Source organism: Panthera onca, chromosome B2 (genome assembly GCF_046562875.1).
Source record: "Panthera onca isolate mPanOnc1 chromosome B2, mPanOnc1 haplotype 2, whole genome shotgun sequence".
In the NCBI taxonomy this organism is placed as follows: domain Eukaryota; kingdom Metazoa; phylum Chordata; class Mammalia; order Carnivora; family Felidae; genus Panthera; species Panthera onca.
Window position 1 is genome coordinate 15,365,043 of NC_138343.1, and position 17,351 is coordinate 15,382,393.

At 51.3% G+C, this 17,351-nt stretch overlaps 1 protein-coding gene across 4 annotated transcripts in view; it reads left to right on the plus strand.

The window, feature by feature from the left end:
• The window catches only part of GFOD1 (Gfo/Idh/MocA-like oxidoreductase domain containing 1), a 119,514-nt gene extending 102,383 nt beyond the window's left edge, over positions 1 to 17,131 (plus strand). For all 4 annotated transcript variants that reach the window (XM_078446630.2, XM_078446633.2, XM_078446632.2 and 1 more), the window contains exons 2-3: positions 9,578 to 13,175; positions 13,421 to 17,131. In XM_078446630.2, coding sequence (XP_078302756.1) covers positions 9,578 to 10,497 — 920 coding nt within the window. In that variant the 3' untranslated portion in view covers positions 10,498 to 13,175; positions 13,421 to 17,131. The remainder of the gene's footprint in view (positions 1 to 9,577; positions 13,176 to 13,420) is intronic.
• Positions 17,132 to 17,351: the final 220 nt, after the last annotated feature.

Genomic DNA, 17,351 nt, shown 5'->3' on the forward strand with positions numbered 1-17,351 from the left:
AGACTGGGAGCTCATATTCAGCTATCTTACTCAGGTTTTTTTTTTATCCCTTTTTAAAATTTTTATTTAGAGAGAGGGAGAGAAAGAACGAGTGGGGAGGGGCAGAGAGAGGGAGAAAGAATCCCAAGCAGGCTCTGCACGGCGGGTACAGAGCCCGACGCAGGGCTCGATCTCGCGAACCATGAGATCTTGGTAGAAACCAAGAGTCAAGACACCCCACCGACTGAGCTGCCCAGGCGCCCCATAGCCTACTCATTTTTCAGTCCCAGTGCCTAGCACAGAAATGGTGACAGAATGGAGTACAAATGAAGATCATGAGTTCCGGCTTGAATTGCAGAGAAATCTTCTCTACCTTCTGTGAATGGGGAAAAGAATGGGAAGCTGTATGTGGTGGAATTTCTTGTGGGAGTTCTGCCAGTCTGCCAGGACAGCTGTGCGCCAGCCTGCAGACCCAACAGCCACTTTGGCTCTCAGAAGATAAGGAATTGTCAACACGAGTGGAGTAATTGGGAAGATCTGGTGGGAAAGTCGCCTTGGCCTCGTAGATTTCCCCCATCGATTAGATAAGGGAGTGTGTAATTGGCAGGGTGCTGGCAGGGAAGCACGCTTTGAAGTTTCAGGGTGATTCTGCTCGGGAATGGCTCTGGTCCCTGGGTGGCCAGGTGACAGCGATACTCCAGGTACCCAGGGATAACCTACCTGATCAAGGGCAGGAGAGGATAGCTGCTCTTCGGACGGCAGACGGCACCTGTCTTTTTCCCTAGAGGTGTCAGGGGGAAGTCCCTTGCCCCTGCTCCTTTCTGGGGCCCATCTGGATGGCGTGTCAGCCCCCACAAAAGCTCTGGTCTCTGGCAAGAGATATGGCTTGGAGACTTCGAGCTTGGAGGGCAGGGGCCCAGCTGCCGGAAGGCACCTTGGGGTCTACTGGTTGGAAACTCCTTCTCTACGGCACTAACCCTTGGTGAGGGCCGGGGATACTGTGCTGTGGCTCATTTACTGAGAACACACTCAGCGGGCTTGGGAGGGGGCCGATCTCCCGTTTCCCCATGAGAGATCTCAGGAGGGCAGTAAAGCTCCTTCTGAAATGATTTCGTTTAAAAGCTTCTGACAAAGAGCCAGCACACTGCCTTCCACATTGCGCCTTCACCCTCCAGAATTCTCCCGCCGATCTCCTTTCCTCCCCTACCTCAGCTCCGCGACAGAGGTGGGAAGGTATTAGTTCCACCATTTTATGGATGGGGAGATCTCGCTTTATTTGCTGATGCAGGGGTGGGGTGGGGTGGGGGGAAGGGGTTGCTTGAAAAGTGAAGTTTGTTCCGGCCCCAAGGCTCTCAACTGCAGGGGCAGACAACATTCCCCATCTTCCCCAAACTTCTAAAGTTTTTCGGCTGGCTAAATAATTAGGTTGACATAAGACAGATTAAGAGGAGAAAAACAAGCTTCTTATGGATGAGAGCCCCATAAAAATAGGGGACTCCCTGGCAGGCAGGTAGTCGAGGCTGAGAGATCATAACCAAGCTAAGGAGAAGAGGGGAGAGGTGTGGGGCTTGGGAGGAGAGGAGGAAGACATTTCACAGGAAGATGAGAAGGACAAATACTTGGTAAATATTCTCCAGGCCATGCAGATAAGTCTTTCCGATATAAAAAGCTATCTTTGGTAACAGCTCTCTTCCTGGTACAGCCGTCCCCATCTAAATTCTTTCAGGTAGTTAAGGGGAAGGTAAAAAGCTCTTCTTGAGTCTGCTGAGCCCTGATTGTCTTTAATCTCGAAATAATGCACATGCCAGAGCAGCCCATTCTAGGGTGACGTATTCTGCTGCCGTCAATCCCCGAAAGACCCAACTTAGGCTCTTTGTGTCCACACGAGAGGATAAATGGTCTCCGTGGAGGCAGGCTATGAAGACTTCCCCAGAATGCCAGGGCAGTCCTGATGTGCTGTCTGCCACCCGCCCTGAGTCATACTTCACCGCCTTGACAAAGGTGGTAAGATTCCAAGACATCCATTTCTGGGTGCAGGGGCAGATCCCTCGGTGGAGAGAGCTGAGCCGGCGGCGGTGGTGTAATGGCTCATGTCACGTCCCCGGGGGAGTTAGCAGCGGGGTGACCACATCCACCATAGTCCCCAGATGCCCAGAAATGTCCTGTTGTTCCTCTGTGGGCATAACTGAAGCTCTCCAACTGCTTGGGAAATGCTTGGGGCTTGGCGAAGCACAACGCACTCTTTCTTTCTCACGGAGTACTTTTTCTTGCTCTCCATGTTGCACGGCCTGTTTATTTGGAGTGGAAGTGAATCCATATGTTTGGGGGCCTGGATTGTCTTGATCCTCTGTGGCGCGATTTTCTTGAAGATTGTTTGGGGCCCCGGGACGCCTGGGTGGCTCAGGTGGTTAAGTGTCGGACTTTGGCTCAGGTCATGATCTCGAAGTTCGTGAGTTCGAGCCCCGCATGGAGGTCTCTGCTGTCAGCAGGGAGCCTGCTTCAGATCCTTTGTCTCCCTCTCTCTCTGCCCCTCCCTGCTCGCTCACACACTCTCTCTCTTTCCCTCTCACTCAAAAATAGACATTGAAAAAAAAGATTGTTTGGGGTCCCCGAGTTTTGGATCTTTTGCCTTGGAAGGAGGATACCACATCTTGCTGCAAGATAGTATAAACTCCTAAGGGAATGTGTTTCCATGGCTCCGGGAAGGATGTGTGGATACAGGTGGGAGAGATGGCCTTCCCGTCCTTTAGGTAGAGCTGTCTTCCCAGGAGTGAGAAAACACACACTATCCTCTGAGGGTCTGCAAAGCAGAGATGAAGGTTATATTCTTCCCCTCGTGGTTCCCCATTAGCAATCAGCCGTGGCTCTTTGGGGGGGCCAGCATATGGAGGGGCCTCCGGTCTCTCCCCGAGCTCCTTCCCTTGCGAAACGGACTCTCTCAACCCCTGTTGGCCTGGTGTTGTCTATGTACCTTCATATCAAAGGAATGTCAGAGTCCCGTGCTCAGGGAGGCGTACAGATTTGGCCCCAACCTTATTGTTTCCTTTTCAGCACAAAACAGAGAAGGGCTTTTCTCCAAAGAGCCTATTCTAGCACTTTCTCGGGGGTGGCAGGAAAGGCATTGTGCTAAGACACCTGAAAATCACAAAGACACTGAAGACCTGTGGTATTTTCTGGACAGCCAGACCAAAGGCCAGGCTGACAGGCGACTTGGAAGGTAGGCATTTATCTGCTTTCCTTGGAAGAAATCCCAGCATATATTCGGTGGCATCTGATGTAGCCAGGAATGTGAGGTGTGTTAATTCTATGCCCCGGCAGTATACATGTCCTTTTTGCTGCATGTGATTTTGGGGGTGAGGGGATCCTCTGTGAAATCTCTGTGAAACACACACACACACACACACACACACACACACACACACACACACACTGTCTGATGACTGGAAGTCTCCAGTTAGAATCATATTTCTTTAAGTACAAACTTTCAGCTATACAATGAATAAAGTCTGGGGATCTTTTTTTTTCTTTCTAACGTTTATTTATTTTTGAGAGAGACAGAGAGTATGAGTTGGGGAGGGGCAGAGAGAGGGAGACACAGAATCCGAAGCAGGTGAAGCACAGAGCCCGACGCGGGGCTCGAACTCAAGAACTACGAGATCATGACCTGAGCTGAAGTCGGATGTTTATCTGACTGAGCCACCCAGGCGCCCCTTTAATTTTTAAAAAAAAATTTTTTTTTACATGTTTTTATTCATTTTTGAGACATAGACAGAACATGAACAGGGGAGGGGCAGAGAGAGAGGGAGACACAATCTGAAGCGGGCTCCAGGCTCTGAGCTGTCAGCACAGAGCCCGACATGGGGCCCAGACCGAAGAACCTCAAGATTATGACCTGAGCCAAAGTCCAACGCTTAACCAACTGAGCCATCCAGGCACCCCTGAGGATCTTAGGTAAACATGATTATATCTGATAGCATTGTATTGTATAATTGAAATTTGCCAAGAGGGTAGAACCTACGTGTTCTCTCGCACACGAGAGAAACACGAGGTTCATTAAACCGATGGTAGAAATACTTTCACAATGCATACATGCATCAAATAACCATGATGTCTCCTTTAAATATCTTACAATTTCCTATGTCAATTGTACCTCAAGTAAGCTGAAAGACAACAAAAATTAGAAAAATCAGATAAGCAAACAACAAAGAATAGACTTGTATTTCTTTAGCTTAAGCCCTCTGTTCTTGTTAAACTGCCAAGAACATTGGAGCTTCAGGTTCTGGGCATTTTGGTGGGGAGACTCTGGGAAAGACAACCGGAGGAGTTGGGGGGTCCAGAGTGTGCTTTGCAGAAGCCCCACCAAGAGGTAGAGTTGAGGGAAGAGTGTCCAGAACAGAGAGAAAACAAACTTTACAAATCAGTAAGGGGCCTGCTTGCTCTGCATTTTGGGTTTCTTTTCTTTTTTCTTTTCCTTTTCCTTTTCTTCTTCTTCTTCTCCTTCTCCTTTTCCTTCTTCTCTTTCTTCTTCTCCTTCTTCTTCTTCTCCTTCTTCTTTTTTTCTTGAGAGAGAGAGAGAGAGAGAAAGGAAGAATCCTAAGCAGGTTCCACACTCAGCATGAAGCCCGATGCGGGGCTCCATCCCACAACCCCCGGGATCATGACCTGAGCCAAAATCAAGACTTGGTTGCTCAAACAGCTGAGCCACCCTGGCGCCCCTTGGGTTTCTTTTAAAACTGGAAGCATTATCTTGTTTGTAAACAATATGTCCTAACGCCTTCAAGAAGTTATCGTGCAAGGGCACCCGGCTCACATGGGCTCTTGATCTCGGGGTTGTGAGTTCGATCCCCACGTTGGGTGTAGAGCCTACTAAAAAAAATTTAAAGACATACATAACATTTATTCATACGTAAGTACTTTAAAAATAGGAAGTAACTGTACAGTTTATGATGGAGAGGCCTGCTCTGGGAACCCAAGAAGACTGTGCACGGGCTCACCGTGTGGGTGCAGTTTGAACTGCCTCTTCTGGAGAGAGTCCATAGCTTCCGTGAGAATCAGAGAGTCCCGAGGAGGCGGAGCCAGGAGACCTGGCCTGAGTCTCTGAAGCATTCACAGTTCAGGGTCAGTGGCGCCTTTACCCCCGCCCCCCTACCCCCAGGGCCCAGGCACTGAGACAGACCGGCCTGCTCTAGGACCCAGCTGCCCATCCCAGACTTCGAAAGGCCCTTCTGCCATCATGTGAGCCCCATCCTTCAAAAGGCTTCGTGCCTCCTTTGGGCTTAGGAAAGAAAAGCTAACAGTTGTTCTGGCCATCAAAGTAGACCCTTAGAAAAATACAGAAAAATGTAGCAAAGGAAATAAAAATCAGTCATAATCCTACTAACGAATTTTGAGGTGTTCCCTTCCAGATTTTCTCCTTTCCTTTCGTGCGTTTTTTTTTAATGTTTATTTGGGGAGAGAGAGAGGGTGGGGAGGGGGCAGAGAGAGAGAGAGAGAGAGAGAGAGAGAGAATCCCAAGCAGGCTCTGTGCTGTCAGCACAGACCCGACACGGGGCTCGAACCCACAAACCATGAGATCGTGACCTGAGCCGAAGTCGGACCCTTAACCCACTGAGCCACCCAGACGCCCCTCTTGTGTAGTTTTTAAGAGAGAGTTGAGATCACAGCGTGTCTATGAATAGAGCCCTTTTCACTTAACATTACATCATAATCCTCTTGCTTGCCATTAAAAAGCCTTCATTAGCATCGCGTTCAGCGGCTTAACAACGTTCTGTTGTACGTCCATGCTAGAACTAACACCCCCATTCTTCTCGCGTTGGGCATTTGCATCGTTCCTAGCTTTTTGCTCTAATAAATAATTCAGTGAGAAGCCTCTTTGGGCAAGAGGCCGTGCTTATGTTTGAGATCATTCTCTATGATAGATTTCTAGAAGTCTCTTGTGCGTCGTGAGAATACCAGGAGCTAAGATGTTGCTGAGACCCGCCCTCGAAGCGAGGATGTTGCTGAAGACCAGGGGCGGCGAGGCGGGGCCAGGCCGCAAGTTTGCCAGGTTCCTGCCCGGAGCTCGACGCGCCTCTAGGTGCCGTGGGCGGAGTGGAGACTTAAGAAGTCAGAACCAGTCTTTATCTCTGAGAATGTGGTTGTGTGGTGTGGACTCACAGGGCACAGAAATAGCCTCAAGGAAGAGGTCCTGTGTCTCAGATCCTTGGGGCAGCCAGGCACGAGTTTCAGACCCCGATAGGGGCTTTTGGTGTGTGTTCACCCGGCATTTTCTGGAAAAGGAGCTTTCATCACCTCAGAATCTTCCATTTGTAGAGCTGCGAAGCCTTACCCACTTAGTGACGGTTTGGGGTGTGCGGATGGGAAGTAAAATGAATGTTCTCCATTTATTTTTTCTTTTACTATTTCATTCTATGGGTTTTTTTATAATAGAAAAAATACGGTAAACTTCTCATGTGCCATTAAGATAAGACCGAAAGAACATCCTGAGAAGATGACCGTCTTGGGCGGGGGGGGGGGGGGGGGGGGGGGGGGGGGGGGGGGGGCGGGCGGGCGGGGGGGGCGCCTGGGTGACTCAGTTGGTTGGTTGGTCTGACTCTTGCTTTCGGCTCAGGTCATGATCTTACGGTTTGTGGGTCTGAGCCCGGCATCAGGCTCTGTGCTGACAGCTTCGGGTTCTGTGTCTCCCTCTCTCTCTGCCCTTCCCCCCACTTGCACTCTGTCTCTCTCTCCGTCTCTCTCTCTCTCTCAAAAATAAATAAGTATTAAAAAAAAAAAAAAGACAGGGTCCTGGCTAGGGCGACCTTGAGGTTAGGGTGCAGGAGAGGCCATCGCCCACACCCAGCAGGTGCCAGGCAGATATTGGCAGCATGAGTCACCTGTCCCTGCGGCGACCTACCAATCCGTTCGCATATAAATCTGCTCCTGCCAGCACAAGCCACTGTTACGTGAGCCTGCTGCCTACAGGATCATGTTATCAGAACATGATGTGTTGTAAGCGTGTGGCATTTTTGGTAATACCCACCAGTGTTTTCTCATCCCTGTGCCAAAGCCTCAGCCCTCAACTGGTTGCTAAGAGTTAAAGGAGCTTCTTACTGGTCATTCCTGGTCATCCGAAGAGCCAGCCAGCTCTGCCAACATGGAAAAGTCAAGGAGACGTGGTCACTGCGTGGCTTCCGGCCCTTTCCCTGCGGGGCCAGAATGAAACGTGCATGTGGAAATGGACAGCCATCACGCATATTTATTTTCTACAACCTGTTCTGACCACGTCTGTCGTTTGGCCATGAGAGCCATGTTCTAGGGTGCGGGCTTGTCCGGGCATCTCCACTGGACAGACGCCTACAGTTGCAGGACTTCCACAGAACCCGGTCTCTTGTCGTTAGAGTTCATGCATTCTGTCGGGTTGAGTGCCAACAGCCAGGACAGCTGTGTCTCATTGCTCCGTTTCCCTTGTGGATTTCCCCTGTCTGTGGGATCTCCCCGGTCTGGAGAGTACAGGTCTCTACTGGAAGGGTCTATGTGCAGAGCATGTTCCAGTTGACTGCTTCTATAGGTTTAGCTGACTTATTTTTCTTCCCTTGACTCTTGGCTTCTACTGAATAAATCCCTTTCCCACTGATTGTCACTCTCCTTTCCTTTGATCTTTTGTTTTCTCCAGACCCAGAATCACTTAGTCTCCCAAAGGGCCTGAACCTACCTGTAATTTACACACCCATTACAGTCATCATATCAAGCCTCATTGTTATTTGGCCCCAGGTGCATTGGCCAAAAGCATGGAACCCCACCATGAGACAGATGACAGGAACTGGCCACTGCACACCCCTCAGATCCAGGGACATAGAGACAGGGACTACCTCAGATCCAGGGACTACCCACTCTTCCCCCCCCCCCCCCCCCCCCCCCGGGTAAAGAGCAGAAAAACCTCAACAAATGTATGTCTGACCACTGCCAGCCCTAATCCATAATGCAAAAGAAACAAGCAGGTAACTTTCAAAATGTAATCCTTTGTTGGTGGTTGTAGGAGAGAGAGCTAAATGTTTAGACCTTCAGAGGATATCATTAAGAAATTCTTCCTCATATTTAATCAGACTTGCCTTGGCTATGACTTAAGGTTACATATTCCGGTTCTGTCCAGAGACACTCTTCTCTTCCTTACGTATGATATTTCTAATAATACATTTTTTAAAGTTTTTATTTATTTATTTTTGAAAGAGAAAGCATGAATGGGAGAGGGACAGAGAGAGAGGGAGAAAGAGAGAATCCCAAGCAGGCTCCACACTGTCAGCACAGAGACTAATGCGGGGCTCAAACCCACAAACCATGAGATCATGACCTGAGCCGAAGTTGGACACTTATGCGACTAAGCCTCCTAGGTGCCTCTCTAGTGATACATTTTTAATAAATTATATTTTACAAACTAAAGCTATAAAACAGTTCATATGTAAGATAATTTTAATAAAACATGTAAGAAGATGATCTTGTATACTTCAATAGGACTTATATTTTATGTTTAAATATTTTATTTAAAAAAATTTTAATGTGTATTTATTTTTGAGAGAGAGAGAAAGAGACAGGGTGTGAATGGGGTGGGGGAAGAGGGAGAGGGAGACACAGAATCTTAAGCAGACTCCAGACTCTGAGCTGTCAGCACAGAGCCCCACAAACTGTGAGATCATGACCTGGGCTGAAGTCAGACACTTAACCCACTGAGCCACCCAGGTGCCCCTATTTAAATAGTTTAGATTTATCAATATTTCACAAGGAACATATGTTTGTATATAAAATGTCCTAGACTTCTAGACACAAAGCATGAAATGAGGTGTTTTATATTCTATATTGACGTATATCGAAAAATCTCTCCGGGGCGCCTGGGTGGCTCAGGGGGTTAAGCCTCCAACCTCTGCTCAGATCACGATCGCCCGGTTTGGGGGCCCAAGCCCTATGTCGGGCTCTGTGCTGACAGCTCAGAGCCTGGAGCCTGCTCCCCATTGTGTGTCTCCCTCCCTCTCTCTCTCTCTCTCTGCCCCTCCCTGGCTCACACTCTGTCTCTCTCTCCCAAAATAAACATTAAAAAAAAATCTCCAAAATAGAGCCTATTTAAATATATTAAAATAAGCTAATATTTAGTTGATTTAATTTGGCTTCATACTAAAGGAATTCGACTCAAATATTTAATTATACTGTAGAGTAGATTTTTTTAAAAAATTTTTTAACGTTTATTTATTTTTGAGACAGAGCATGAACGGGGGAGGATCAGAGAGAGAGGGAGACACAGAACCCGAAACAGGCTCCAGGCTCCGAGCGGTCAACACAGAGCCCGACGCGGGGCTCGAGCTCACGGACCGCGAGATCATGACCTGAGCCGAAGTCGGCCGCTCAACCGACTGAGCCACCCAGGCGCCTCATGAGTAGATCTTAAACATACCTTAGGTGCTATTACTTTTGCCTAAATAACTGGCGCTACGAGCTCTTTTCAGACTGGAAAGCGGGGATCAGGTCAGGTCTGGCGCGCTCGCTGCAAGGTTAGCGTCCGGGGGCCACAGCGCCCCCTACCGCCGCGCACGCCCGCGCCCTCACGGCTGTTTTTGCTCCCGCCCCGCAGGCATCGGCAAGAACGTCATCTGCGACCGCACGGCCACGCCGCTCGACGCCTTCCGCATGATGTCGGCCGCCCACTACTACCCCAAGCTCATGAGCATCATGGGCAACGTGCTGCGCTTCCTGCCGGCCTTCGTGCGCATGAAGCAGCTCATCGAGGAGGGCTACGTGGGCGAGCTGCTGGTGTGCGAGGTGCAGGTGCACGGCGGCAGCCTGCTGGGCAAGAAGTACAACTGGAGCTGCGACGACCTGATGGGCGGCGGCGGCCTGCACTCGGTGGGCACCTACATCATCGACCTGCTCACCTTCCTGACCGGCCAGAAGGCCGTCAAGGTCCACGGGCTGCTCAAGACCTTCGTCAAGCAGACGGACCACATCAAGGGCATCCGCCAGATCACCAGCGACGACTTCTGCACCTTCCAGATGGTGCTGGAGGGCGGCGTGTGCTGCACCGTCACCCTCAACTTCAACGTGCCGGGCGAGTTCAAGCAGGACGTGACCGTGGTGGGCTCGGCCGGGCGCCTCCTGGCGGTGGGCACGGACCTGTACGGGCAGCGCAACAGCGCCCCCGAGCAGGAGCTGCTGCTACAGGACGCCACGCCCGTCAGCAACTCCCTGCTGCCCGAGAAGGCCTTCAGCGACATCCCCGCGCCCTACCTGCGCGGCACCATCAAGATGATGCAGGCCGTGCGCCAGGCCTTCCAGGACCAGGACGACCGGCGCACGTGGGACGGGCGGCCGCTCACCATGGCCGCCACCTTCGACGACTGCCTGTACGCCCTGTGCGTGGTGGACACCATCAAGAGGTCCAGCCAGACGGGCGAGTGGCAGAACATTGCCATCATGACGGAGGAGCCCGAGCTGAGCCCCGCCTACCTGATCAGCGAGGCCATGCGGCGGAGCAGGATGTCCCTGTACTGTTAGCACGGACGGGGGGACCCAGGGGGACTCAGGTCTTCAGCGTGGAGCCCGGAGAGGGGGAAGGCGTGCTGGGGCAGAGGTGGCCGCGAGGAGTGCGGGGGCGGGAAGGTGGAGGGGCAGGGTGAGTTAAGCGGCGCCTGGGAAGGTGAACCCCCCAGCCTGGGTGAGGGGCACCTAATAAGACTGTCGGCTGGCCGAGCCAACAGACCGGGAGTGTTCAGGGGGCCTGTTCTTCCCGAGATCACCCCTGCGGGGCGTTTGCATGAGGAGGAGGCGGCTTAGCCTCTGTGGCCCCCTTACCATGAGAAGCAAAGAGGGGGTGTTTTCCTCCTCCCTCAGCCCTCCCCTACCCATCGGCCTCCTTCGCAAGCCAAATGCTCCCGCGACCCAGTGGCCAGCTCGGTGGGTGCCGGCTTCCCGGCCATCTGCCTCTGGCGGGAGAAGGCAAATCCTCACCCGTCCGCAGAAGCCTGTTAGTCTGGGGGGAGGCGGGGGTGCAGTGGGCTAATGAGAAAGCTCAAATTCCGGAAGGCCACTTAAAATATCTGGAGGAAAGGCTACTTGGTAGCAGAGTGAACAGTGTGCTTGATTGATTGGTCGTCCTCATAGGAAGCGGGAGGGTGTGTCTTCCTAATTGGTACCTTGCCCTGCGCCCGGCCCCCAGATGGGATAAGGGAGAGCCGGGAATAGCAAGTAAGCCCAGAGGAGAGCACCAGAACGCAGGCTGCGTGGAAGCAGAGTAGGCAGAGAATAAACAATAGCCCTTTGGGTTTGGCATCAATTACAAAGCGGCGGGGAGCTGCCTTTAATCCTGTTTCCGGTGGGGTAGAACTAAGTGTAAAGGGATGTGGCGCTCAAGTGTCCTCTCCGGTGGCTCTCCAGTCAAGGGCACAGCCTGAATGGGTCAGACTACAAGCTCCCGAGCCGCCCTCGCATGCTGCGGGCCCCGCTTGTTGCAGTGCGGATGTCCCAGCAGATGGGAAAGGGAGCCAGCCCTTGGCGGGCTTTGGTCTCCAACACCCGTGTCTCCAACCAAGCCGGTAAAGGACTTTTAGGAGATTCACCCGGCTTTGTGAATTTAAAAGGGAAGCCTTCGGTTCCACGCAGATATAATCGTCTTCCCTTAAAAAAAAAAAGAAAAAAGAAAATGTCAAGGGTGTTTTCCTTAGCTTTGACCTTTGCTTTCAGGATTCTGACACCTGCAAGTTTTTGAATGGGTATTAAAACAGAAGGACAATTAAGGAACATCACTTTCAGTGTTTCTAATATGGGGTGTTAGAGCCACAGAGGGGTATCTTCACGTAGGGTTGAGAAGGGTCACGTTGGGGGGAAAAACGTATTTTTCCCCTCCTTGGTCTCTTGTCTCCCTTGTCACGCCCTGATTACAGAGAGGTATTACTGGAAATGGCAGACGGCTGCAGGCTTGGAGTGGGGTGGTTGCAAAGGGGAACTGTTAGAGATGCACACGCGCACACACATACACACACACACACACACACACACACAAGGGTTTGTCAGTCCTCACCACCACCAAATGTCGCTGAAATAGCTCTTAAAAATTCAGACCTCTCTCTTGAAAGAAACAGCAAGTCAAACATTTTGAAACTGGGAAATTATCCTTAATCCTTCACCCCCCCCCCCCCCCCATTAGACACTTGTCAGGGTTGACTGGGGAAGACGAGAACTTCTGAATCTCCATAGCTTTTGTTCACAGGTCACGGAAACCCAACGGTTGTCTTTGGCACACACCTGAGGTTTAGACGCCTTTTCAGATGACTGGCAGTAGGGGTAGAAGGGAATTTACTGGGCCGAGAGCCCCTCCCCACCCCACCCCCGCCCCCTACCCCCGCCCCAGGCTCTGAGGAGGCAGAATCTGGAAATGAACAGTATATATAGTCCATTGTATTCTCCATTCTCCTCCCAGGGTCAATACACTGTGATGCCCGGGCTGCCCCGGGGGGGGTACTTGGTGGGCATGTCCAAACACCGCAGGAATGTTGGGTCATTTTCCAGCACAGTGAGGAGGAAGGATTGCCTTCCCCAGAAGAGTCACCCCGCTGCTGCAACACGGCTAGGTGAGTCAGCTGGAACTCTCCAGGGTATGTTATGGTCCCTGACATCATTACTTCGTGGTAAGCATGCTGGCTTTCGTAGCTACCAACTCAAAACCAGAGATTTGGTAGCATGGATGTGCCCCAGTAATAGTGGGAGCAGACAGCCATGCCGTGGACTCTGTCAGTTCAGGTTCTCCTAAATTGCCTTCTGGAGAAATAACTTTTGTAGGAACTGAGTGGAAAGAATTTTTTTTTTTTTTCTGTCTAGCCTGAAAGGCTGTGATTAAAGATGAAGGGAAAGAAAACTTAGATTAAACTCTATGGGTCTCATTTTTCTAAGTCGTTTATATAATCTAAGTAGGGATATTCCAGGGGTTTTAATTTTATGTTTCTGTACTTAACCCAAAGACTTGGGAAGTTTTTTTTTATTTTCTTCCAAAGGCCTCTGAGTCCTGTGATAAATAGTGTCTAAAACACAGATTCTCGTTTGAGGCTAGGGGATATAGAAAGAATATATATTCTTTAACAGAAGCATGAAAAATATTTTAGTGAGTGTTCTCAAATCCTACCTACTGAAATGCATGTAGTAGGTAGATACAGGAACGAGAGGAAGAAAAGACCTAGGTAGTTCATTTTTTTTTTTATTTTTAAAAAACTTTTTTTTAATGTTTTTATTTATTTTTGCGACAGAGAGAGACAGCATGAGCAGGGGAGGGGCAGAGAGAGAGGGAGACACAGAATTGGAAGCAGGCTCCAGGCTCTGAGCTGTCAGCACAGAGCCCGATGCGGGGCTCAAACCCACAGACTATGAGATCGTGACCTGAGCCGAAGTCGGATGCCTAACCGACTGAGCCACCCAGGCGCCCCGGTAGTTCATTTTTTTAAATACAAAAATTCCCGGAGATGAGTTTAAGATATTTCTTTCGTGCTCCTTTTACCCCTGAACTACCACTTGGCAAACCTCGATTGGGAGCCGCAGCGGGCAGCTGAGATCTCAAGCTCCCCACAGGGCTCGCTGGGGCCAACGCCGACTCGTGCGCTCTGGGGTCTGGGTTCCCTCAGCACCACTCTGACCCAGGATGAAGCCCCGAGCAGTGATCCGGCCCGTGTCTGCTTAGGTTACTGTGTTTCAAAGATCCGGTGTCCCGGAGGCACCGCCTTAGGGTCTCACATTTAGTCCCTGCGGCTTGATTTTTTCCCGTTTTTCTGGGGACTCACGCCTCCGGTCCTGGAAACGTTGGCTCGTGCTACTGATTGAGAGAGGACGGGGCATCACGGGTTCTCACCTGGCATTCACAAGGGCTGGGGACGCTCTGGGCTTATTTGAAAAGTTTGGATTCTCTTGAGTGCTCTTCTGGAGAGCAAGTCCATGACCACCGTCAGCTTTTCTCTGACGTCCCCTCTCGGTGGGGAGAGACGTCGCAGGGTGCCACACACACTCCTGATCTACTGGGCGGGAAATAGCTGTGTGTCACATGTACGTGGACCCTGCGGTGGCAGCCGTGGCTGACTCCACTTTAAGCTGAGCTTCTCCCGGCCCCCTTCTCCCGTCTGCAGAGAGCCATCCAAGCATCCTCTGTGCACCAACATTTCTTGATCATCCACCGTGCACAGGGTATTTTAGGTGAATGATCTCGCTTAATGCCCTCAGCAACCCCGAGGCATTGGCTCTCGTTCTTCCCATTACACACGTGAGAAAATCGAGGCTCGGAAAGGAAGAGTGACTTGCGCACAGTCACGCAGCGATTAAAGCAGAAGCTGAGTCACCTGGGTCCAAAGCTTGTCTTCTCCAAACCACGCTGCCTCCCACGAAGAGAGGTGCGTACCCCTGGAAGTTGTCGCCAGGCAGGAAAGCACTCCTCGCTGAACACTGAGGGGGCTGTCCTCACGCCCTGTGGCGCATCCGGGACTCATGCCGAGTGTGACTTGTGTGGGGCTCTACGCCACTGCAGTCCGTACCCTCCCGCTGAGCAGAATGCCACATTTGATGTTCTGCCAGAAGGTTCCTGACAGGGCCGCGAATAGAAGTAGTCGGTGTTTCTGCCCCTTCCAGAATGGAAATAGCACTCAGCTTCCTTCCTTGAAAATCGACTTGCTGAGTCGATTTCGATCGTCGGTGATGCAGCAAACCGAGGAGCTGGGGATTTTCAAGACGTCATTGGCCGACCGTCACAGGTGGCCTTGGATCTTGCCCTTGGTGGTCTAACAGCGGCACGTGTTCTTCTCAGGGGGCGGGGCTTTTCCAGTTCATTTGCTTGTGACTCCGGTTTTACCTGTGCGTTTTGCCTTCATACCTGCACACTCTGTCAACTCTCTTCATCTTGGCTCAGAGTCGCAGCTGTTGAATTTGACCTGGGTCGGAAATTAGGTCTCTGGGAGGATCGCCTTTTATTGTGGCGGGGGGATGGCAGCACGCTGGGGAGACATCCCGGGGAGGAAGGAGCTCTGTTTGTCTCTGAAGGGATGTCAGAGCCCCGGGTACTCACATCCTGTTGTCACAGCCCCGAGAGGTTCGGTGACAGCAGAGGTCACCCCCGCTTCTTCGGAGCTGCATTCTAAGCCCCTTGCGGCTGCACGTAGCACCGTCAGGGCTCTCAGATGGGGACAGGGAGGCAGAGAGGTGAAACGACTCGTCTGAGGTCCCCCGGCTAGTGGGTGAACGAGCGACAATTACAATTCAGACCTGTGACGACCGTATTCCCCCAGCTGCTGCGGTCGCATCCATTTCTTAGCAACGCCATTAGGTCTTGGATGTCCTCAGAAACTAGCTGCTCTGCGTTTCCATCGTGATCGTGGTGCGAACAGTTATCCGTAGTCGGTGTTCTACGTGGCAAGGATGGGGGACACAACACCACCTTTGGGGTTTCCCGGGGCCCGCTCTGCTTCGGTGGCCCTCCGCTCCCCTCCTAGGTGCAGAGTCAGGCCTCCTGCTTCACCTGTTGCCTCCTATTTGTTGGCCACCAGAGCCCTGAAGTTTTACAGGGCGGAGGCCATGACCTTGGAGAGCTCGTCGAAAACAAACTCTCAGAGCCCCTGCGCTCCAGTCCTTTTCGGGACAGGGAGGAGGGGAGGAGGGCCACGAAAGGAAAGCCGTGTGCGTCTGCAGTGCGGCTTCAGTCTTAAGCAGCAGCTGGCATGTTCTACCTGGCCTGTCTGCACCCCCCACCTCCGCCCCCACCCCCGCCGCTGCCCCCCCCCCACCAGGCAGGGAAGCTGGCCAATGGCAGTGCTGAGTCTCCAGGGACGACCCTGACTGAGTCGGGCTCCCAGGACTTCCCGCAAGAGGAGCGAAGTCCTCCCGCGCTGCCGTCAGGGGTGATGAGCTCGGTGGTCTGAGCCTGGAGGTGAGGCCAGCACCGTAGCCAAGCGACCACAGCCGTTAGCAGCGGAAGGCGGTGGCCTCCTGAGCCTTCTCTTCCCCGGGTCAGTCCCTATTTCCTGGAGCCCTTGCGAGGGCCCCCGAAGCCCCTGGCTCTTGGCCAGGCTACTGAAGTGTTGCACTGCTGAATGCTCTTGAATCTGCTGTGCCCTCTTTTTGTTGAAACCAGCAGCGAGTAATCCTAAAACGCGTCGCATGCAACAGCTCTCCGCTTAGTGAAGCGTCAAAAGCTGGCCTGGGCCAGTGTGGGCGGGGCCTACAGCATAGCCATAGGGTCATGCTGTTTCTGTCACTCCTCGTCCTGATCTCTGCTGTCCTCTGCAGCCATCACAAGGGCTAAGCCTTTGGATGAGCCCCCGTGGTTTCTCCTCATAAACGCAATGACCTACCTGTGACTCTGGTCTAACCCCAGGTTGAGAAACAAAACAAAAGCAAGTGACCCCAGCAGCTACTTTGCGCCCCTCCTTCTCCTTCAGGCATCCAAACATATTTAAATATATTTAGTATTCTGCCCTGTGCCTTGCCCAGGGGAGGGAGAAGTTTCTAGCAATTATGGCTTTCTGTTTGCTGCCTGGTGCTTTTACTACCATTTCTTCTTTTTTTTCTTTTTTTTTTTTAACCCAAATTACATTTGTTTGGTGGATATTGTCAAGTATGTATTTATTGCGTTTTACAAACATGAGTATATATATATGTATAAAACCAAACTTCTATATAAAAAGTCAAGGCATGTATACTAGATATTTTAAAGAGTTATTTATCAAGGGGAAAAGATGTGTGTTATACAGTAAACAGAGTCTATATTTTATATATAATGTAGATAGCAAAAAATAGCTTATAAATTATAGAAGGTTTTGGTTTTCTTTTTTTATTATTATTAAAGGCAAAAAGAAAAAGGAAAAAAAAAAGGACAATGAATGCAACTGTTTGTAGTGTTTTTAAGGCCAAACTTACTGTGGGAGGAGACGGTCCCTGCGGTGGGGGGGGTGGAGGGGGGGCGGGGCGGTCCTTGGGCCATGCAGTCTGAGCTCCAGACCCAGGAGCTGATAGATGCCCACTGTTGCTGCTGCAAGACTCAGGGGACCGTGGTTAGCATCGCTCAGCCAGCTGGCATGTGCCACCTTACACATGACCTTTTGCTGCCCTCCCCGACCTGCATTGGTGGGATAAGGAAATGAAAGTAGCCAATAAAGATTGAAGAGAATCTACAATTCCTTCTGTTTTCCTGTTCTTAGACCCGGGTGCTCTGGCTCATGACTTAGGTACCTGGCCAGTCTGTGGGCTCTGAGGCAAGAACGTGGGTGGGAAGGAATGATGATGGTACCTCTAGTGTGTGTGTGTGTGTGTGTGTGTGTGTGTGTGTGGTGTGAGGGATGCTGTCCATGTGTCAGCATCCGTGAAACTGACCGTGGGAATCAACTGTC